The sequence below is a fragment of the Chenopodium quinoa genome, unplaced genomic scaffold (assembly GCF_001683475.1).
Source record: "Chenopodium quinoa cultivar QQ74 unplaced genomic scaffold, ASM168347v1, whole genome shotgun sequence".
NCBI lineage: Eukaryota > Viridiplantae > Streptophyta > Magnoliopsida > Caryophyllales > Amaranthaceae > Chenopodium > Chenopodium quinoa.
Window position 1 is genome coordinate 2920258 of NW_018744080.1, and position 23464 is coordinate 2943721.

The window sequence follows — 23464 nt, forward strand, 5'->3', positions numbered from 1 at the left end:
TGCCTCGTTTTGCGTGTCCATGCAAATCGAGGTATTTTTAAACACGCAAAATAAGGCATTTTCAATCATTTTTTTGTCAATTCTGACATCAAATTGGATTCATATGTTTAAAATGCCCCCCAAAACCTCTAAAGAGCATGTGTTTGACACAAAAATCGAAGAATTTGAAAAATTCCGTTAGATTTTGACGACATGTGGTAAAAAAACTATTTTTTAATTTTTTATTTGGTGGTAAAATAAAAGTTTCTGAAGTTTTAGTGGTAAAAAAACAATTTTTTGATTTTTTTGGTGGTAAAAGTCAAAATTTTCTTATTTTTAATTACTTTAGAAAATATAAATTCAGATAAGAAAGAATATATATATATATATATATATATATATATATATATATATATATATATATATATATATATATATATATATATATATATATATATATATATATAAATAAAGAGAATAAGCACAAATTATTTAATAATTTTTTTTTTCATCTTGTCTTGTGTGTAGCCACACCGTGTGATCATTTATAAAATAACAAAATAACTCATGTAATACTGACCATGTAACCCTGAAATACTCACTGAGTAACCCATATAATACTGACTAACCCTTATAACACTAACATAGTAACTCATTTGACACTGATCAAGTAACCCCTATTACACTACGAAGTAACCCCTGCCACACGGTGTGGCCAGCCACATATAAGACCTTTTTTTTAAAAAAAAAAAAACGGGAATGGTAATCACTTTCAAATCAATAAAATTAATCTTAATATCTTTAATTTTGTAAAAAAAAAAAAAAAAAATTATAAAATTCACATATTAATAAAATATACTCTGTACATTATTACAAATCTAAAAAGAAAATCCACTTGATATTGTTTTTTCCTTTATAGATGATCAAATTAGAATAGATTAGATCAAATAAAAAATGCAAAAATAAGGTGAATCCAACAACTCATCTTGAGTGCTTTTTTTTTTTTTTTTATTATTATTATTATTTTTATTATTACATAACCCTACTAACCTTTAATTTTTAACATAATAAACTTCCTTAAATATTCTTTAAAATTGGCGCCTTTATGTACTTCATACATGTTTTTTAATTATTATCTCCACTAAAAAAACAAAACTTCTAGTGTTTAGTGGGTTCTAAAAAATTATAATAATTAATTTTAATCTTTTTATTGTTTAATTATGATGAGCATGGCGTTAGAGATTACTTGTGCAAGTTTGGTAAATTTTAGAGCAAGATTTCAAGAGATTTAATTTTTGAAGTACATGCATTAAACTTATAATTAGGATATCTTTCATATACTGTATATGTTTAAAGTGTATGTACTACCTCCGGTCCAAATTACTCGTAACTTTGGGGTATTATTTGTGAGATATAAAATATTCCAAAGTTGTGAGTAATTTGGACCGGAGGTAGTATTTCGGGTTAGAATGAAGATGTTTCAAGGTGATAGTAAGGTACTAATTTTTTTTTTTTTTTGACAAAGATAGTAAGGTACTATTATAGCCTATGAATGCTGTGATGATAAACTTTTAATAATTTTGAGTTCAAAACCATATGTGGCATCACTATCAGTCTATTTTTTGGTGTTTAAAGAGCCACAAAGGCGGGGTGAGAATCGATCTCAAGATCTCCTGAAATCGGGAGGGAAACTCTAACCACTTGAGCTATCCCTCACTCTCACTATATATCAGTCTATTAGTAATTAATAATTTTGGATTTGAAATTTTGAATTTTATCTATTTTTATGTTGACCAATATGACTCCTAACTTACCGTCAACATAATTTTTTTTTTTTAAAAAAAATGATAAAAAATCAAATCCAAAAGTATGAACCTAACAGCTAAAGCTGACAAAAGTGTCATGCCAAGTCATTTTCGTATTTGTATTTATATTTGAAGTTAAACAGGTTGGAGAACCTCAATACCAATCCGACTTATTTAATAATTGTGTCGAAAATTCTTAACACTAACCCACTTTTTTCACGTTCGGTTCGTGTTATAAGTAAAAATGTTAGCTCCAGTACTCCATTATGAATATTTATCACAAAATCTATAAATATTTGATTATTTTTTTAAGTAAGTTGATTCGTGTTAGTTTCGTGTTGGAGCTCTCAACAATATCCCACCCGATTTATTTAACCGTATCATATTATGTTGATTCGATTATATAACTTATTATAGACCCTTAACAATTGACTCGATTTTTTCATGTCAGGTTATGTCGTGTCGGCTTTTGCTAGCTCTACAAACAACCATTTAACATTCTATAAAATCACATAAACTTCAATGAGAAATCCTTTAATACATACAGAATTTAACGGAGAGGAAGAAATGGAGTGAAGTCAATTTGGGGCATGCAAACCCTAATTTGAGAATTATCATACTAAAAAAAAACAGTAATTTTACTATCGTACTTCCAATTTTGGGCAAGAAATTATGGAGGGTACGAGTTAGAATCTGCAAGTTGAACTAAATTTGAGCGAAATTCAATCTTCATCCTCGAATTTCCAAACCCTAACCATCTCAAACGACTTAATTTTCGAGCATATTCTACCCAGACTTCCGGTAAAATCCCTAATTCGATTCAACAATTTTTTTTTTATTAAAAATATATAATATTTTTATTAAAAATAGGCTCCAAAGATATTGATATAATATTTTTAAGTATATTTAGGCTCACTAATTATTTCATGCTACTGTAATAGTACATCATTAGCCGCGTATTTAATAATTTTGATACAACTTCAAGTAGAAGCAATACAGCTGAGCTGTTGATACATATAATTAGTGTAACAAATACGTAACACGAAACTTTATTGTTCCAATAATGCAATAATGCAATTTCTGTATTTGCAGATTAAAATACAGAAAGGAAGAATGTAATAATGATGATCATTGATGCTAAATCATCTAATTGCACTCTATAATCCTTATTTTATATCGTCATTGTAATTTAATATAATATAGGGGTAGCAAAAGTTAAAGACTTCATAGTACCAAAATCCATAATTCAAGCAAAATATGTTGCTTATATTTTAATTGTCTGATACGTTAATTAATTATTCATGGGTAGTTGTTGTTACTTGTTAGATCTATGGTTCTTATCTGAATCAAATTAACCTTCTTATTTAACTAATTAACCTTCGTATAAGCTGCTAACTGTCTTTTTTTTTTTTTTTTTTTTTTTTTTTTTGACAATAGCAAATTTTTACATCCAATAACATTCTAATAATTTGAAAGGGTAGCCCGACATTTTCCAGTCATCTGCCCTTCGAACTTGGTCTCTTTGAACCTTTATATTTGTGTATCTCTGAAAGGAGGCACCCACTTCCTTAATTTCCTTTACTATCCAGGTGATCTAAACATCCTTACCTAATTCACTTTGAAGATTGTTGATTAGAACAATGGAGTCCAAAAGGATGAGGATCCCTTGCTTACCTTTCGCCCTTGTCCATTTCATAGCCTCCAAGCAAGCCCATGCCTCACAATGTAGAGCCGAAGTTGCCACTCCATATTTGCCCCCTTCGCTACCCTCATCCCCATTGTTGCCTCCCATGACCGCCCAGCCAATCCCTACTCTTGTTGTTCTCTTGTCCCATGAACCATCCACGCTCACAATGAAGCTATTGAAACCAGTTCTTTCTTTTCCTAATTGAACAACGTTGAAACCCGGGGGGGTTGACAGTTTTCCCTAGGGCTGTCAACCTCGTTACTACAATACCCTTCTATTTGGCAGAAAGTCTCATGGTTCTGCATGGACAAGTTGATAAATTCTGTGACCAAACTTGCTGCCCCATTGGCATTGTTGAAGCATCGTGCATTCCTAGTTTTCCATAGGCCCCATAAGGTAGCAATAAACTTAATGCTACGGGTTCCATACTTACCATCCTCGCTATAGAACAACATGATATAGTGCTGGATCCACTTTCTCAAAGAATTGAACCCAGGTGAGTTAGAGCAAATTGCCAGGGAGCCATTCTCCCAGACCTCTTTTGCTAGATTACACAGTCTAAAAAGATGTTGATTGTCTTCCTCATCCACTCCGCAAAACTCACAGGTCTCATAAACTTGTATGCCTCACTAGTGGAAAATTTCTCATTCGTAACAGGCTATTTGTAACGGGCAAAGCTTTGCCCGTTACAATTAAGATTTTCGTAACGGGCAAAATAGTGTCCGTTACGAATACTTACTTATTCGTAATGGACAAAGTAGTGTCCGTTACGAATACGTACGTATTCGTAACGGACACTACTTTGCCCGTTACGAATAAGTAAGTATTCGTAACGGACACTATTTTGCCCGTTACGAATACTAAATTACACGTAAATGACCAAACTAAGCCCAACTTATAAGAGGAGAGCCCAATACTTGGCTTTTTAGGGTTTCACTCCCCCCCTCTCTCATCAGTCCCTTACGCCCTCCTTTCCGTCATTCACCTCTCTCTCTCTCTCCTCTCCTCTCTCTCTCTCCGTCATTCACCTTTCTCTCTCCTCTCTCCTCTCCTCTCCTCTCCTCTTTCTCCGTCATTCTGTTGGTTATTGTTTTGGTGGTTTACTTAAGCAGCGATTGCGTTCATCGATCTTGAGACGAGCAACTTTACCGGCTACTTCATACAAGAGCTCCCAAGCGGCGTCGTTTTTGGGCGGAGGTGTAACCGGCGGTGACGGAACTCTTGCTCTTTAGATCTAAGTCGTTGAACGAATCGATGCTAGGTAAGATTTTTCTCTTTGTAATCATCGAATATAAAGTTTGAAGATTTATCAGTTTGAATGTGGTAAATGATGATTGTCTGAGTTGATTCAACTTTATTTTTTGAAATTTATGTTGTTTTTAATTGATTTAAGTTTCTTAGTACTGGATTTTTGGGATATTTTGTGCTGAATTTTTGCAAATTCAGGATGATTATTGTCTTTTTTTAGATCTAAAGTTTCTGATTTTATTTCAATTCTATCATCATTTTGTATTTTAATCTCCTCAATTATTTTTAGCTCTCTAATTTGAGTCCTTTCTGAATTTTCATCTAGGTGTTTGATTCTTAGTGTTGATTTTAGGATTTGTGATTTTATATTGTTTATTTCAATGATATGAGGATTTTGTGGTGTAAATCTTGTAGATCTGTAAATTTATTTGAATTTTGAAAATGGCTATTTAGTTTTGTTGTTTGCGAATTTGAATTTCTCTTGGAAAAGAGATGCGATTTGGTAGTTATGACTTTAAATTGGTGAAAAACTTTTTGATTTCTGAGATCTTTAAGTAATGCGCAAATGTTCGTAGTTCCGAAGCTTAATTATGCGATTTGGGTTTATGAACTTACTATTTGGGATTAATTTGATGTACTTGCTTGATGTCTTGATCAATTTACCTTAAACTTGCAACACATGCTTAAATTGCTTATTGTTTTGGGCGTTTTGCTACCTAATTTATGCTTAATGTTATCTTGCTTTTGAAGTTGATTATGTTAATAGGAATGTTAGAATTAATCATTTAATCATAATTGGTGAAATTGTGGAAAAAGCTGTTGCATTTCACATTTTGATTTAAGATTCAAAAAACTGCAGATAAACTGTAGATTAATGGCTGCTGAGGCTGCTGCTAATGCTTCGGCGAAGAAGCTTATAAGTGTTGATATCAGTTTAGGCACTGTTTGTCCATGGTGCTTTGTAGGCAAAAGAAATTTAGACAAAGCTATTTCTGTATCAAAAGATCAGTTTGATTTTGAGGTTTATTTCCTGATACCCTTTTACTGATTTCCCCCAATTCTTTTTAAATCACTTATACTCGTGTTGTGTTCTATTTCGTGCTTGTTTAAGTCATCAGTTTGTATTGCAGATCAGGTGGCACCCTTTCTTCCTAAATCCTTCTGCCACAAAAGAGGGTGTGAACAAGAGGGATTTTTACAGACAGAAGTTTGGTGCGCGATCTGAACAGATAATAGTGCGAATGACAGATGTATGGCAGAATATTTATTAAGCTGTTTTTTTTTATTTCATTAAGACAATTTATAGTTACATTTGGCTTTAACTCATATGTCGATTTCTGTTGCAGGTATTCAGAGGACTCGGTTTGGAATACAACATTGATGGGCTTACGTAAGGAATTATCATATATAACTATATAAGCTTTTAATCTTCAACTCTACTAAATAATTTTGGCATAACATTTGGGATTTATGTATGTAGGGGGAACACTTTGGATAGTCACAGGCTTATATATTATGCTGGCCAGCAAGGGCTCAACAAGCAACATGATCTTGTTGAGGAACTATTCTTGGGCTACTTCACGAGGGCAAAGTACATAGGAGATCGGTATGTCTGTTTTCAAAGCATTTCTTATCTTCACTTTGTAGTTTGTATGCATGCGTGATGTTTCTAAATTGCACGAATTGAGCGCCTTATTGCCTTCATCAAGTATTGATCTCCATGTGTTGACCGTGTTTTGAGACTCTAATATGTTCACTGGTAACTGTCAATAGTCTGTCATCCTTCTGCAAGAAAATTGGTTACATATCTAACAATGTGTTCTGTAGCTACTTATATATATGGTTGGATAGAGGGTTTTGGTATAAAAAAGTTGGTTTACTGTTCCATCTGGAGATTTAACAAATTTAAGCAGAATCTCTAACAAGACTGAAGCTAAGCAAGATTGGGCTCTTTGAAAACACAAAGTAAGTGATTAGAGATTTGTATTAAGGAAGCCTTCCTTGGTGAAATCAGCTTATTTTTTAAAAATTTTGATTTTTTTTATAAATCAGCTTATTTTATGTAATTTAATTATTTTTTAAATTTTGATTTTTTTTTGAGGGGCTGATTCAATTATGATTCAATGATCTTGTGGATTTTGATATTATATTTTTTTTTCAATTATGTTAATTTTGGTTTGTTGAAATTATTTAATGTAGGTGGAGCATATAATATCTACACAAGGGAGCTTAAAACTCAACGTCTTAGAACACAAATATCGGGATAAAACTTGTTTTTATTACAATTATGATTTGTTTTTGCTCTTTTATTAGTCTTAGTGTTAAGAAACTTGTGACATTATATGAGCAAGTTGATGTATTTTGCAGTGATAATGAATATATTTTTGCTTATAGTATATTAAATGTGTATTATACTTGTGTAATTAAAAAATTATTTGTGTATTATACTTGTGTAATAAAAAAATAATCTGTGTATTATACTTGTGTAAAAAAAAAAATTATCCCATTATTTGATAAAATGATCCAGCATGTGCTAGCACGTGCTGGATTTTTTTTTAATTGCATCAAACACTATTCGTCGGGCAGATACAATGCCCGTTACGAATAACCCGTTATTCGTAACGGGCAAAATAAATGTCCGTTACGAATAACGGGTTAATCGTAACGGGCACATGAAACGCCCGTTACGAATAACGGGTTAATCGTAACGAGCACCTGAAACGCCCGTTACGAATAACGGGTTAATCGTAACGGGCACCTGAAACGCCCGTTACGAATAACCATTATTCGTAACGGGCACTTTAAACGCCCGTTACGAATAAGTAGTTATTCGTAACGGACGCTGCCCGTTACGGATGGGGATTTTTCCACTAGTGCCTCTTTTAGCTAAATTACTCTTTACCGCAAGTCTATCATGAAAGAGCTTCCATAGAAATACCTTCCATTTCGGCTGGATATTCATTCTCCAAATGAGCTTTACAAATTTTTGTTCCTCCAATGAAAGGGCTAAGAGCCCTGTCCCTATATTTCTAGCCAGGAAGTAATAACCAGTTTAACAGAGAATGTACCTGACATATGGAATTTCCAACAGAGGAAATCATCCTCCAAAGAACAGGGAAGATCCATTGCCAGGATTGCTTTTGCGCTATTCCATTCAAAACATTCTCTAATTTTCCCACTTTCCAAGCAGCAGAATCCTTGTCAATGAAATCACTAACCTTCCATCTTAGCAATACTCCTAGAGTTTGATTCGAGTTTGCCGTTGGAATTTCCCCATTGATCCAAGGCATTCTAATAGCCATGATGATTTCCCCATTACCCACTTTCCACGCAAAACCTTCCCTGGAAGAGCTGGTTACTTTTTGTAGACTTGATCTTCCCAACGAAGGATATCCTACTCTCTCGTAAGGCTTAGACAGATTGCATATCTCACACGGTTGGAACCCTCTATGAACTCTTGAGGGCAAAAGCTGTGGGTTCAGGTGCATCCTTGTTTCCTGTTTAAACAATAGGGCATCATTGAGAGTTGACGTACCTCGAATACCTAGACCTCCCATACTCTTAGGGAGTTGAATTGTTGTTCTATTCGCCCAATGCATACCCTTATCACCGTTGTTAGACCATCAGAACCTTGTGATAAGGGAGTCAATTTTATTTGAAATACTTTGTGGTAATTTCAGGCATTTCATGACATGAGCCGAGATACTTACCAACACCGTATTGATTAACACCAGTTTGGATGATTGAGAAATACGTAAAGAAGCCCAAGAGACAATCTTTTCTGACACCTAATCAACCAGGAAACCTAATCAACCAGGAATTGAAATGAAGAGCTCTTCTTTCCCTGGAAATCAATCGGGGCTCCAAGGTGAATCCCCATGTTATCAGTCTCAGCCATATAAAGGATCCTTTTTAGAGAATCTCGCGTACTGGTATCAAAACCTGGCGAGAATCACTAGTGGAAAAATCATCATTCGTAACGGGCTATTTGTAACGGGCAAAGCTATGTCCGTTACAATAAACATATTCGTAACGGTCAAAATAACAATCCGTTACAAATATATTATTCGTAACGGGCAAACGAAAACTATGTTATTTGTAACGGACAAGATAGTGCCCGTTACGAATATGTATTAGTTGTAACGGACAAGATACTGCCCGTTACAAATGTGTGAATATGGTCCAGCTGATGAGAAAGGCCCATTATTATAATTAGGGTTTCACATTTCACTCTCCTCCTTAGCCGTCATACCCAATATTCACACATTTCACTCTCTTCCTTACCCGTCACATTTCACTCAATCTCTCTCTTCTCCTCACTTAATCTCCTCCATTTTTAATTCCTCTCTGTGGATATATGATCTTCTCCTCACTCAATTGGAAAAGGAAGAAGGATTAAGGATCTGTTCTGTGGATTAAGCTCGATTGTGCAGAAGAGTGACAATCTGAAGAAAGCCGACGCCGATAAGAAGAAAATCCGGCGATCATCAGCCAGATCTCTGCAAAGCAGCGGCAGCGATACTCCTCCTTGGGTTTCGCCTCTTTCTTTCTCCTTTTTTTCTTGGATAATTTTTTGTTTGAAGATTTAGGCTTTAAACTTACAGATCTTGAATTTCTTTTTTAAATTGTCACATTTTAGATGATTAATTTCTTGATGATATTTTTGTTTACAAAATTATTATCGGTTGATGATTTTATCTGTTTTGGCTGATGAATTGTTTAATTTTGGTGGTAATTTTGTTCTGAATTGAGTTTTAATTGTTGAGTTTAAATTTTTTAATTGTTGAGTTTTAATTGTGAAGGTACGACGACGAGTTTGCGAAAATCATGTCTAAGGATGCCCTGTAATTTGTAGCGCATGGTATCGAATTATGAGCATGTTTGTGATTTCGCATTGTAGATATTGTGGCATGCCTTTTCTTAGAAGCAAACATTAATAGCAAAATCAACTGATGTAATTTTAATTTTTTTGCAAGGTTCAATGATATTGGAGTGGAATCCTTGAAATTCGAATTGAGCACAATAAGATCTGCAACCAGTAGTTTTTTCAGAAGATAGAAAGCTTGGAGAAGGTGGATTTGGTGAAGTGTGCAGGGTATTGATTGTTATGCATGCTCATAAGCCAATGTTTTGCCTATATTGTTCCTGTATTATGCTCTCTTGTTCTTAGCATAAGTTCATAGACTTCATGAAATAATAGGCTGTCTTAAGAGGGTTAATTGGTTAAATGAAGTTTTTCCATTAGTAACTTTTATAATTTGAAGACTATTTCCAAGTTCCTTTCTGTGGTTCTTTGTAGATAGGTTGGCAAAAAGTGATGCATATTTAGTTGAAGATTTAAAGTAGCAATTAAACAATGACTTTGCCTTTTTACCTGATAATATGAAACAAGATGTTAGTTTAGAATAAAGTGCTAGGACTGCATAAAACAGAGAAAAGAAAACACACTATTCTCTTGGTGGGTTTTAGGGGCTGATGACAATTGCATCTTTCTATTGTTTTTGATTTTTTTTTTTTTTTTTTTTGACATGGGTGGTAGGATCACGCTAGTGCTCTTATTAAGTTTCAATGTAGATATTTTTTATTAGTTGTTTATATATTCAATTTCACGAAATAGTGATGGTAAAGTAGAAATATGTATGGATTTTGATTAGTTGTTGTCAATAATTTTAGTATTGTAAGGTTCTATTGGTTTTAATCCAATATCCTAAGCTCATTATTAATAATGGCTTATTGATTTCTGCAAATTTCAATGTTTATTTCAGACAGACTTGAAGTATATAATGGTTTGAATAAAATTGTTTTTCAATTGGGTTGACTTGATTTTTATTCCCCCCTCCCCTTCAAGTCTCTTGTATGGTTTTAATTAGTTTTCTGTATTGGTGAGAATGATTTTTTTGTAGGACTTGGCTTAGCTCACATTTCATCCCACTGTTGTGTATTAATATTAGTTTAAAGGATCATGCGTCTCTAAACACATAGCTTAAGTTCATTAAATAATTTTTTTTTATATGAAAGCACATGAAAAAAGTTGGACAATTGGTTGGTAAACTACAAGTAGACAGACTGAATAAGTAATTTTGCTTGATAAGTGATTTTGTGATAACTGTGTAACCCTTACTTGATTTTCCCTTGGTTGTAAAGTGATAACTAACTTGATTTTCCTTTATCTTTCTCCTCACTTGCCTTGAATATTGTACTACAGGCTAGTTGTTCCAAGCAAATTAGTACACTTTGTGCCATATTTCCTGTTTAACTCGCATTTTCATTTGATATACTTCATCAATTTTAATAATTTAACCTTTTTTTTTCAAGTCTGTTTGGACAGAAATCATGACTCGTTGCTAAAAAGGGTGGAAGATATGGCTGTACAAAATTTGTTAAGCAAGCTTCATCAAGACAGCATAAAATTCTATCTTTCCAGTTCTTAGTCTACTATGGAATATAAACTTGTTTAAATTTTCATGTTGTATTACGGAGTATTATTTATGCAGTAGCTTTTGACTCATGTTTGAGTTGTTGTAAAGTCAATTTGGACATTTGTGAAAGTTGTATTAATTTATAATTAAATATTGATAATTTGTTTTTTGAAATCAATTAAATATCAATAATAGTAATTAAAGATTTGGCATCATAGCATGTTGGCAGTATAACCTGCTGCATAATTTTTTTTTTAATTTGGCTTCAATTGTATTTGTAACGGGCAGTCAAACTGTCCGTTACAAATAACGGGTAATTTGTAACGGGCAGTCAAACTGTCCGTTAGGAATAACGGGTTATTTGTAACGGGCAATCAAACTGTCCGTTAGGAATAATGGGTTATTTGTAACGGGCAATCAAACTGTCCGTTAGGAATAATGGGTTATTTGTAACGGGCAGTTTGACTACCCGTTACGAATAACCTGTCATTCGTAACGGACACTGCCCGTTACGAATAACACTAGCTATCCGTAACGGTGGCATACGTAACGCCTGCTGCCCGTTACGGATAGGCCTTTTTTGCTCGTTACGGATAGCTTTTTTTCCACTAGTGTTTAACAAAAGATTTTTGTAAATTTAGTTGTTGGCCAGAGGCCCTTCCAAACCTGGGAAGAATGTCCCTGATGCAATGGCATGATGTCTCAGTTGCTTTAAAGAAAAGCATGGTATCATCTGCAAAAAATAAATGCGAAATAGAAGATCTCCTTGACACACTTAACCCTTTGAGCTGATTTATATCCTTTGCCAATGTCAGCATCCTTGAGAGGATATCCATACAGAAGACAAACAGATACGGGGATAGCAGATCCCCTTGTCGAAGACCACAATTAGGGGAGAAGTGATCTGTGGTTTTCCTATTGATGACAGCCTTGAAACTTACTGTTGAGATACACTGTGAAACCATTCTTATACAGTGGTTAGAGAATCCATAAGCCTGCAATACCTTAAGGAGGAAAACCCAGTCTACTCTGTCATATGCTTTTGACATATCGATCTTTACTGCAGTATAGTTCGAGCCCTTCTTTAAATTTATCAGATGCATAAGTTCATGGCTTAGAAGAACATTATCCTCCATGTATCTTCCTGGAATAAAGGCATTTTGGTTCTCATATATCAGTTTTGGAAGGATTACCTTAATCCTGTTGACCAGACATTTTGAGATACACTTATACACTGTATTGCATAAGTTGATTGGTCTGAATTGATTTGCTGCTTCTGGAACTTTAACCTTTGGAATTAACACCAGAAGGGATTGATTCCATTCCTTCAGCATGTTTCCTGATTTCAGAAATTGGTGAACACTATTAGTCACCAATTGCCCTACATCTTTCCAGTATAAGTGGAAAAAATCAGCAGTGAACCCGTCTGGCCCTGGCGAATTTGATTTGTGCATATTGAACATTGCATTTTTAATTTCTTGATAAGTGAAAGGTTTGTCAAGCCAATGTTGATCCTCTAATGAAATAGAGGGGATATCCATTTCCATTAGAAGAAGATCAACTTCTTCCCCGTGATTATCTGGGATCACCGGGTCATAAACCTTTTTTATGGATGAAAGAACCACATCCTCCACCTCTTTTTGCCCTTCCACCCACAAATTATTCTCATCTTTCAAAGTTAGAATCTCATTCTTTAATTGTCTTTGCTTCACCCTCCTATACTTCAAGGGAGTAGGACAATCCCCAAACTTTATCCAACTTGCTTTCATTCTTTGTTATAAAAGTCAAAGCTTAGTTGATTCTCTGAGATTTGATGATTTAACTGATGAATATAACCATCCCCTTCTTGAACTGAGGCCACGTTCAATCCCGTACTTCGCAGATCTCTTGTTGTATCCGCCAATTAATACCCCAATTTTTTTTATTTTCCAAGCACCAGTATTGAAGCTTTGATCTTACCAACCTTAGTTTCCTAGAGAGTTGAAACATATTCGAACCATGAATCCCAATCTTCCAAGTTTCTTCGACCAGTGCCCTAATTTCCGGAAAGTTGAGACACCAACTTTCAATTTGGTAAGGCCTATTTGAGGTAGTAGTGTCAAAACGAGAGTGATAGATAATTGCTGCATGATCCGAGAAAATTATTGGTTCATGAACTAAATTACCCTTCGGAGAATGATGGAACCATTCCTTTGTAATATAAGCTCTATCAAGCCTTTCAAGAATGAGCTCGTTACCTTCCCTTTTATTACTCCAAGTAAACCTTGGCCCCGAGAAAGGAACTTCCGTTGCATTGCAATTGAACCTCCAATCAAGGAATGCATCGATCCCTCTAATTGTAGTTGAACCTCCCAATTTATCACTTCCACTTGATTGAAATCCCCTATAACTAGCACATTTTTGAACTCCTCCAAAAACCATTGGAGTTGTTCCCACACAATTCTTCTATTTTATACTTGAGGCTCACCATAAAGAAACAGTACATACTTAACACTTCCATTAGAATCATTGATCATACAAAGGATGAAATTTTTTGATGAGTACATAAATTCTACTACATCATTAGACCAAACTAAAACTAAAAGCCCTCCACTACTTCCAACTGCGCGCATTCCAACCAAAACTCGAAGTAGGGTGCAAATTATCTAATTTACTAGCCGCATTAACAAAGTTCATCTTAGTTTCCGAGAAAAACATAAACATAGGAAGTTTAGAACGATAGAGCCACACTATGTAGGGAATTGCAAGAGAGTGTGGGTCATTAAAACCCCTGCAATTCCACGCCACCACCTTCATGTCTCTTTAGGGGGTTGGCTTGCATTAGCCATCATACCCTCGGAAGAGATTCTCATTGAGTCAAGTATCATCATTTGCAAATCAATATCCATATCTTCCTTAAACCCACGGTAAGCCAAAGTAACTTCTTCACTTTTTTTGTCTTTTGAAAGAAGATTCCGAAGAGGAAGAGGAAGAGGAAATATCTTGATGCCTCTTGTTTTTTTCCTTTTTTCTTTAGATCATCATCTACCTCAACCCCGAACTCATGAGCCATGTACGGGTCCGAAATAGCCTTCGAAGAAAACCTCATAGTTCCATTCTCATATTTTTGCCATATAGCAAAACCCCCTTTTTCTGACCATCGGTGTAGCCGCTTGAACCTTTTCCTCTCAACCCAATCCAAATCTGAATCACTATGACGGATCGAGTCTCCACCACAAGAGTGAGGATAGTTGCCTATTGCTTCCCTTATCCTTTTTCTTGTATTTGCACTATCATCATAATTAAACAAGTCAGTGAAATTAAAAGAGCTAAAATGGGATACCGGAGAGTTTGGCGGATCAAAATCGGATAACGGAAGATTCGGCAATCCTTCCAAATTAGAGTGAGATAGCTGCAGAAAAGGGCCCGAGTTTCCCCTTGCATTTCGATGAATTTCCTGAATTTTTGTGCGCCTAGCCTCTCGAATCCCCAAGGTTAAAATAGTACTAGCTTCCATGATTTGCGCATATTCTTCGTTAGTGAGATTTTCATCTCCCAATCCCATTGTTGTCGTGACAGTAGGGCTTGAAATACCACGAATCGAAGTGAAATTATTTGCTGAATTTCAACCCCGATTATGCCCTGCTTCATTACCCAGAATAGCCACATGATTACCTTCGAACATTGCTGAAGATAAGGCCCAATCAGAGATTCATAGAGTATGGAAAATGGTACCCGGACCCCCTGCTTGACATTCTCGATTTCGCGCAGATGAGGACTCCCCAACTTCAAAGGTTGAACCTGCAAAAAGTTGTCTTGGAGTTTTTGGCCTATCATGGCCCAAATCAACACTTCTGTGAGAAGGGATTCCCTGAGTATCACATTGCACTTGTGATCTTTCCCCCCTTAAAGGGCTTTCCCTATTTGTGTTCCCTTGTCGAGTCTGAGTAAACTCAGCATACGGATCCTCCCCCCAATCCCAACCTCCTGCTAGATGGGGTTGCACCAGTGCATCATCCCTTTCAATGATTTCTGATCCATCATTCGACAACTCCTTCTCCCCTGTATGATAGCGTTCGCTATCCTCGCTAGTCATCAAATCACAGCTGTGTTGACACGCACCAAGTTCTCAAAGTCTTGACCATTCCTGCATTCGAACAGGAAATAAATTCCACATCTATGGACCCGGATATCTCCACTCCAAATCCATCTTGAATTAACTATATGTTTCGGTTGAAAACAATGGGACCTTGCCGAAGGTCCACTAAAATGGAGAAGACTGGATTCGATCCAAGCTGTGTTGGGCCGAAGGTTTCCTGCACAGTTAACACACGTAAACTAGCCTCGGGGGTGTTTCCGAGGAAGGCCCCTCCGATGCTAAAGTCAGTACAATGTGTAAAAAGGAAGACACTATGCAAGAGAGTTTGTAGCTTGAGGCTTTTGTGGAGTATTTCTCAATGCAAGAATGAGCATATGAGTTGGAATAATCCGTGTATGAGATAATGTATGTGATGATGCATGTGTTGTTGTGTCTGATAGTGTATGTGATGTTATGAGATGTCTTATGTAAGAATATGACTCTCTCCTTGAATGTGTTAATATGAGGGCTTTTATACCTCATCATATTTGGAGAGGTTGGGCTTTAGCCCAATTGGCTTACTTTGTGGGCTGACTTTTGACTTTTGAGCAATTGGAGAGTTGAACCTTGACCTTGGGCTTTCAATTGGATCATTTAGTGCTCAGGCCCAATTTTGACTAAATTGGACCCAAACAACTTGCCCCCCAGACCCGATTCGGAAGAATGACGGGTCGGGTTTGATTTAACTCAGAAAAGGAGGGAAGTAAATGATTTAATTGATCCAAAAATTTGAATTTAAACCGTAATTAATGAGATAACAACGGTTAATGATTTGCGGAAGTTGGACGGATAATGGGCGGTTTAATCACAAGACATGTGTTTAATGGTTACTTAGTGGGTACTTAAGAGAAATTAAAGCACAGACTCTTCGTATCCCGTACCTGGAGATATAAACAGAGGCGCGTCATTCTCCTCACTGATTCACCAACACAAACCCAGAATTCTTCGAGAGAGAATCCAAGAATCCGTATCAAAACTTCGCAAATTCCCCCGAGCATTGAGCTTAGAAGCTGAGACTTGCCACTACGAACTCGTAAATCGGCAACTTTCGCTTCAGATTAGGTAAATTCCTTTGATTTCAGTTTATTTTTCTTCGAATTCGAACTCCTTCCCCTCTTCTTTCGACTTTTCTCTTCGAAATAGTCCATGGCAAGAGGAGTTAGAGGTAGAGCCCGTGCTCCAAGAAGAGCAAGGCCGATTCCCGATCCTAGGAATAGGATTGGGACCTGGAATGGTCGAAGGCCGGAGTCTGACCCTGCTGATGGGATTAGGGCGACTCCCCTTTCCTCGGCTCCTCCTCAAAGAACGGATGAGCCGAGTGCTTCTAGACGGGACGATGAAATTCCCGCTGTCCTTTGGGATATCCTCCCTGGGTTTTCAGAGTGGGAGAATGCCGAAGTCGCTTCGGCCATGATAAAGAACCGCCCCTACTCATGGTGGGTAGAGAACGCCGATCAATATCGATTTGCCGAGCAAATTGAGTTGCACTACGGCATTTTTGAAGCTGATGGATATTGGTGCCGAATGCCCTCAGCATCCGATAGAATCCATCGTCCACCCCCGGGGTATGTGGGGGTGTACACGAGACAGCTTCAGTATGGGCTGAGGTTCCCTTTGGACGTTTTCGTCCGAGACTTGCTGATCCATTACAACATTTCCCTATGTCAGCTAACCCCCACCAGCATCCGAAGGGTGATGACATACTTATGGGTCTGCAAGTTCTTCAGATACGTGCCGAACCTGCACTGCTTCAGAAAGCTCCATCGGCTAGTGCCAAATATTCAGAGTGGGCACGGAAGCCATGGTTCTGGGTGGTATCGGATTGAGTCCCGGCCCCAATACTTGACCATGTGGCCAAATGACTCTTCAGACAAGGACTGGAGAGGTCAATGGATTTGGGTTAGGGCACCCATAGATCCGGGCCACCCTTGCGTCTTCAGCGCTCCCCGGTACTTAGCTGAGCCTGATCCCGAAATGGGAAGTCTAGGTCCCCCCGCAGATAACGGGGCGGATCCGAACCTGGATCAGCAACATATCTTCGGCAAGCTGCCGAACCCGGGGGGGAGTGGTCGAATGCAGCATATCCCGGAGACTTGGCTCCCCGATACGCATTACGTTTTCCAAGAGAATATGCTAGCAGCTGTTGGCCTCAGCCGAAAGTTTAAGGATGGTAAGCTTCTTCGGCTGGGGCCGAGGCTTTTAACTACCTCTTTTTCTTCTCTCGCTTTGCTTTTTTATGCTGTGCCAACATATCTGAGCTAAACTTTTTCCCTTTCCTTTTTTCAGAGCGGGACGAGACCAACGTTGGTATTAACTACGCTCGTCTTGGTGTTAACCGAGAGCGAGTTGTAACTGAACGGGCCCCGTCTATCACTGAGCCGAGCCATAGGGAAGTTCATCTGGACTCTTCCCACTTCCAAATTGAGGCTGTTGCTCTGTATCAGAGGCAGAAGCCTTGGTGGAAGAAGAGAGACCCTTGGTTTCAGCTGCTGAACGAAGAAGCTGAAGCTGCCCGCACAGCCGAAGAGGTTGCACGGGTACTTGAGGCTTGTGAAGGAGGAGAAGGGTCCTCCAGAGCTGCTGAAGCCGAAGCTGCAGCTAGAGCAGCTGAAGAAGACGAGGCTTTGCTGAAGACCTCGGTGAGCTTTCAGACAACTTTTTTCTTTTCTTCTTTTTTTTTTTTTTTTTTTTTTTTTTTTTTTTTTTTTTTACTCACACTCTTCTTCCCCCCTGTCTGTTACAGTCTGAAGAGAGTAACAGACACAGAGAAGGCAAAGCTCCTGTTCGTCCCGAAGATCAAATACAAGAGTCTTCAGACTCAGATATGGACGAGCAGCCTCTTCTGAAAAGGCGCCGAAGGATGGCCATCATCGGCCCTCATGACTTTCAGCAGAGGCCGATGACCATCGGCGTCGCAATAAGGGAACCTGAGGAAGGCAATGGATCGCCGAGGGTTCCCCAGCCAACACCCCAATCTCCTCAAAAGACCCCTCCGCCACCTCCTGAGATGGAGGTGGATCAGAGGACTCCCGAACCTAAGGGAGGGGTCCAAGAAGAAATCAAGGAGAGTGCTGCTGAGCACGGAAATAAAGATGCCGTGATGTCAAGTGCTGAAGGCTTCACGGCAGATATCGCAAGAGAGGTTGAGGCCTTCGTCCTCACCCCTGAAGAAGAGGAGGTCATAGTACTTGACTCCTCTGAGAAGGACGATGCTGAGACAACCAAAGCTAATCAAGCTCCATCGTCGTCCTTCCCTTCTTTCCAGACTCTGCATTCTGGAGAAATGGGTTTCTCGGCCCCCCGAATTCCAATCCCAGATCACATCTGGGACCTCATATGGGGTCAAAACCGAGAAGGAGCTGAAGCCTACTTCGGCAGTTTTGCTGGCATGTCCGAAGTAGACAGGGCAAGGATCTGGTCGCTGAAGGCCACTGCTGGGATGGGCGAATCCAGTAGATCAGTTCCTGACCCAGCCAGGTCTAACCAACTGCTGATGATGCAGGTAATTTTCCTTCATTCCCTCCGAAATTCAGCTCTATTTTTTTTTATTGCTTATTTTTATTTTTTTCTTCCTGTTTTCAGTTCGTGCACAATCAGACTCTCACTGTAGAGCTGATTGATACCCTACAAGATAGGGTAGACGCTGCTGTGCACGAAAGGAAGGTGGCTGAAGAGGAAGTTAAGCTTGCTAAGCTGAAGCAAGCAGCAGCTGAAGAGAAGCAGCAGGAGGTTGAGGAGTACGGTAAAAAAGCTGCCGAAGCTCTGAAAACCTTCTGCGATGCTATGGAGATGGAGGTTTTTCCCCCACTGATGGAAGGGGAAAAATTCCTCCAGGAGCATATGGGAGTGGACGTCTCCAAATTCAAGGCTGCTATTGAGAGCCGAATTCAAGAAGGAACTGCTGCACAAGCTGAAGTGCAGCAGCGTCTAGAGGCTCTTGAAGCCAGCCGAATGGCTGCTGAAGAGTTGCTCTTGGCCAAAGACGTCCAACTCTCAGAGGCTGCTGCTGCTGCTGAAGCTCAAAGAGCTAAATTCCAAGAGGCTGAGGATCAACTGCTGATCCAGAAAGTTGAAGTGGCCCAAGCTCAGACAAAGGCTTTCCAAATTCAGCAAGAGCTGAATGAGCTGAAGGGGTCCTCCTCCAAAGTCGCTGAACAGCTGAAGAAATCCAAGGAAGACTTGGAGGAGACCCAGAAGAAGCTGGCTGATGCTGAGGCTTCACTCAAGGTCCGTGTTTATACCCAAGAGGAATATGAGATGGGTTTCAGAAACGGATTCCGAGTATGCCGAAGACTCTGCCTTCATGCTGAGCCGAAGCTGGACTGGTCTAAATGTGCTGAGTGGGTCCAGAATCCCGAAGACCCTCACATGAAGTATGCAACTCCAGCTGAAGCTGAAATTCTTAAGGCTGAGGAAGCCGAAGAGGAAGCTGAAAGACTGGAGTTGGAAGCTGAGCAGAGGGAAAGGGAGGCTCGGCAAAATGCAAAGCCCGCCTCTTCGGCTGCTGGGGCTGAGGCCATCATGGGACTCAACGCTGATCAGTCTGATCCCCCGGCTGAAGCATAGGAACTCGGGCAGTCGTCTTCAGAATCTTGCGGTTCATCATGTGCTTAACTTTAGACTTGCCGCTTTCTGAGTTTTTTGCCTTGTTTTTTGCTTCAGCTTGCCTTGTCGTACAGCAGTTTTATTTTTTTGCTTATGTACGTATTTCGGCAGCTGTTATTTTCCGCTTGTGGGCGGCTGCCGATACTGTATTATTGAACTTGTAGCTCAAAAATTTTTTCTTCAGTTGCTTTATTTTTGAATGCTTTACTGTTTCTTTTCTTCAACTCTGCCGAACATAGCTGCACTGCGTGCTTCTTGCCCCCACAGAAATTGAAGTATGACTTTAGTTGAATAAGCAATTTCTGAACTTCTTCAAAATAGATATCCGAAACACAGGGCCAACTTAAGGCAATGCTTCTGGGATACAAGTCTTACTGAAGATTGACTGTCTGAAAGTTGGATATCCGAAACACAGGGCCAACTGAAGGCAATGCTTCTGGGATACAAGTCTTACTGAAGATTGTCTGAAAGTTGGATATCCGAAACACAGGGCCAACTGAAGGCAATGCTTGGGATATTAGCTTTCTGGGACTAACCTCTTTAGAACAAGTCTTACTGAAATTTGACTTCAGCTGAAAGACCAGCGTTCTTAAAGAAGACGTATATCCGAAACACAGGGCCAACTTAAGGCAATGTTTCGGATAATGGCTCTCTGGGATACAAGGCTCAGTTAAGGCAATATCCCAGGATTGTCCATGGACTCATGTCTTTGGAGAACAGGTCTTACTGATGTTTGATTTCAGCTGAAAGACCAGTGTTCTTTAAAAAGACTGAGTTTTGTAAGCCATCTGAAACCCAGTTACCCGAAGGCGAAGGTTTCAGACGAGGCTGATTTAAAAAGGCTGTTATCCTTGATTTTCTGTCTATCTTTGAAAAATGGATACCCGAAACACAGGGCCAACTTAAGGCAATGTTTCGGATAATGGCTCTCTGGGATACAAGGCTCAGTTAAGGCAATATCCCAGAATTGTCCATGGACTCATGTCTTTGGAGAACAAGTCTTACTGAAGTTTGACTTCAGCTGAAAGACCAGTGTTCTTTAAAAAGACTGAGTTTTGTAAGCCATCTGAAACCCAGTTACCCGAAGGCGAAGGTTTCAGACGAGGCTGATTTAAAAATTTTCAACTGTTGCTGTTATCCTTGATTTTCTGGCTATCTTTGAAAAATGGATACCCGAAACACAGGGCCAACTTAAGGCAATGTTTCGGATAATGGCTCTCTGGGATACAAGGCTCAGTTAAGGCAATATCCCAGAATTGTCCATGGACTCATGTCTTTGGAGAACAAGTCTTACTGAAGTTTGACTTCAGCTGAAAGACCAGTGTTCTTTAAAAAGACAGGTTTTGTCAGCAATCTGAAACCCAGTTACCCGAAGGCGAAGGCTTCAGACGAGGCTGAATAAAAAACCCTCAAAGAGTAGATAGAACAAAGAAAATTTTGAAAGGATAAACAGTTGTAAATTTTATATAAATGGCGGCTCCAAGGCCTGTCATTAGTTCAAAATGTACTTACAAAGATTGTTCTGCCCCGAAGGGTTTACACATGGTATTTTTTCAGTACATCAGCATTCCAGTGATTCTTCAACTCAGTTCCATCCAACTGCCGAAGTCGGTATGTCCCTGGCTGAAGCTCATCATAAATTTCATAAGGTCCCTCCCATGTAGCTGAGAGCTTCCCATGGATTCGGCCTTTCTGAACTGCAGCAGCATTCCGAAGGACAAGATCCCCAATTTTGAGAGGCCTTGCATGGACCCTTCAGTTATGGGAGATGAGGTCTGAACTTATCCCGGGCATATCAGCTGCCGAGAAAGCAAACACATCTCTGTTATCCCGCAGGAGCTGAATAAGTTCACAACGGGTGTTAGGATCAAGGTCCATCCCGATTGTTACACATTTCTCAGCATCTCCTTCGGCCAACTCTGCTGTTTCAGTCTGTTGGTCCATGTCCATTGCTGATGGACTGGACTCTTCAGAATCTGGTCTGCTGCCGATGTCAGCAGGTGTCCCAGTCTTTGTGTTCTTCGGCTGGCTCTCTGAGTCTTTCGGCTCAGATGAAGAGTCAACCTTTTCCCTTTCGGGACCTTTTTCTCTGGGCACTGATCCTTGGGCCGAAGCACTTAGGCCTTTCGGCTTTTTTGTGCTTGGCTCTCTTTCTTTTTCTTTCTCCTCCTCATCCTTGTCGTTATCTGGGCGACTACTGGATGGCTTGAGGTAGTTGCACCTTCGGGCGTCCTTCTGGTTGCCCTGTATCCTTTCGGGGAAGCCGGCGTCTGAGACGTAAATCATCAGCTGATGATAAGTTGAGACGACCCCTTGGATCTCGTGAATTATGGGTCTCCCCAAAATCACGTTGTACACTGAAGGAGCGTCGATGACCAAAAACTCAATCATGACGTTCCGGGCTGCCTCATCGCAACCGATGGTGACAGGAAGTGTCACCTTCCCATCTGGATAAGTTGAAGCCCCATTGAACCCGTATACCGGATAGGGTACCGGCGTAAGGTGCTTGGGCTTCAGCTTAATTTGGTTGTAGGCCTTTCGGAACAGAATGTTTGCTCCGCTGCCACCGTCAACAAGGACCTTACTGACGTCGTGGTTGGCCACCGTGGCGATGATCACCAACGGATCCTCGTGAGGGAACGTAATCCCCCGGCAGTCGGCGGCTGTGAACGTCATGTTCGGCACCGGCGACTGGGGAGATTGAATGTCAGCGTTGTTCACCTGGTGAGTCAAAGCTCTAAGGTGACGCTTGTGCTCCCTCCGAGAGTATATTCCTCCCGAGATAACATTGATCGGAGGGAATTTCCCCTCCGGTTTTTTACTGTTTTTCCGAGGGAAATCAAGGTCCTGCCGAGGGTCCTTTGCTAACCTTTCGGATTCTTTTTTCTCGCGGTGATCCGCGATGTATTTTTTCAAGTATCCCTCCCGGACCATGTCTTCTATCTGGTCCTTCAGCTGGATACACTCTTCAGTGTTGTGGCCCGAAGACTCGTGGAACTCACACCACTGATTTTTATTTTTTCGCTGATACCACTCTGGGAGTGGTCTCGGCTTTCGGTAACTCTGCTCCTCCTTCGTCACACTGTAAATTTTGGCGCGTGGAAGAGAGAGCGGAGTGTAGGACTCGTATCTGCCTGTGTATGAGGCAAACCTGTCCTTCTTTAGGTCGCTGGCCGAAGATGGCTCCGAGGCCTTTGATTTTCCCTTTGCCTTATGGCCTTGGCCTTCAGACAAGGGTATTTGCCTCTGTTTCCCTCCCCCGGATTGAGGTTGGGTTTTTGCTTTATTCCATTCTTCGGCTCGGATGAACTTATCCGATGCACTAAGAGCTTCCTCCAAGGTCTGCGGGGTATGCATGACCATGAAGTCTAGGAATTTTCCTGGCTGAAGGCCATTCTGCATTGCAAAAACAGCTAGCCCCTGGTCCAGCTGAGAGACGCTTGATGACTCGTTACTGAAACGGGTCAGGTAGTCTCGGAGGCTTTCAGTTTCCCCCTGTTGCAGACCCATGAGCTCTGCGGTAGTCTTCTCTCGGCGGTTTGCCGTGGAAAACTTGCTCCTGAACTTGGAGGACAGATCATCCCAACCTGTTATGGAGCCTTGC

The 23464-nt window shown here is 39.6% G+C and overlaps 1 protein-coding gene and 1 long non-coding RNA gene across 2 annotated transcripts; both read left to right on the forward strand.

Moving 5' to 3' along the window:
- The first annotated feature begins 4386 nt into the window (after nucleotides 1–4386).
- On the forward strand, nucleotides 4387–7186 carry LOC110691490 (uncharacterized protein YwbO-like). The gene is made up of 6 exons (XM_021868428.1): nucleotides 4387–4732; nucleotides 5579–5740; nucleotides 5850–5969; nucleotides 6066–6109; nucleotides 6200–6325; nucleotides 6919–7186. The coding sequence occupies exons 2-6, from the start codon at nucleotides 5594–5596 to the stop codon at nucleotides 6929–6931; spliced, it is 450 nt and encodes a 149-aa protein (XP_021724120.1). The 5' UTR covers nucleotides 4387–4732; nucleotides 5579–5593; the 3' UTR covers nucleotides 6932–7186.
- Nucleotides 7187–8932: 1746 nt separating this feature from the next.
- LOC110691492 lies at nucleotides 8933–11347 on the forward strand. Its single transcript, XR_002505304.1, has 4 exons — nucleotides 8933–9251; nucleotides 9522–9580; nucleotides 9696–9814; nucleotides 11035–11347. It is a non-coding gene; the product is annotated as an uncharacterized LOC110691492 (long non-coding RNA).
- The last annotated feature ends 12117 nt before the right edge of the window (nucleotides 11348–23464 follow it).

Coding starts and splice junctions, on each gene's coding strand:
- LOC110691490 (XM_021868428.1), top strand. CDS start 5,594: ATGGCTGCTGAGGCTGCTGCTAATGCTTCGGCGAAGAAGCTTATAAGT. Junction 5,741..5,849: donor AAGATCAGTTTGATTTTGAG/GTTTATTTCCTG, acceptor TTTGTATTGCAG/ATCAGGTGGCACCCTTTCTT. Junction 6,110..6,199: donor TACAACATTGATGGGCTTAC/GTAAGGAATTAT, acceptor TTATGTATGTAG/GGGGAACACTTTGGATAGTC.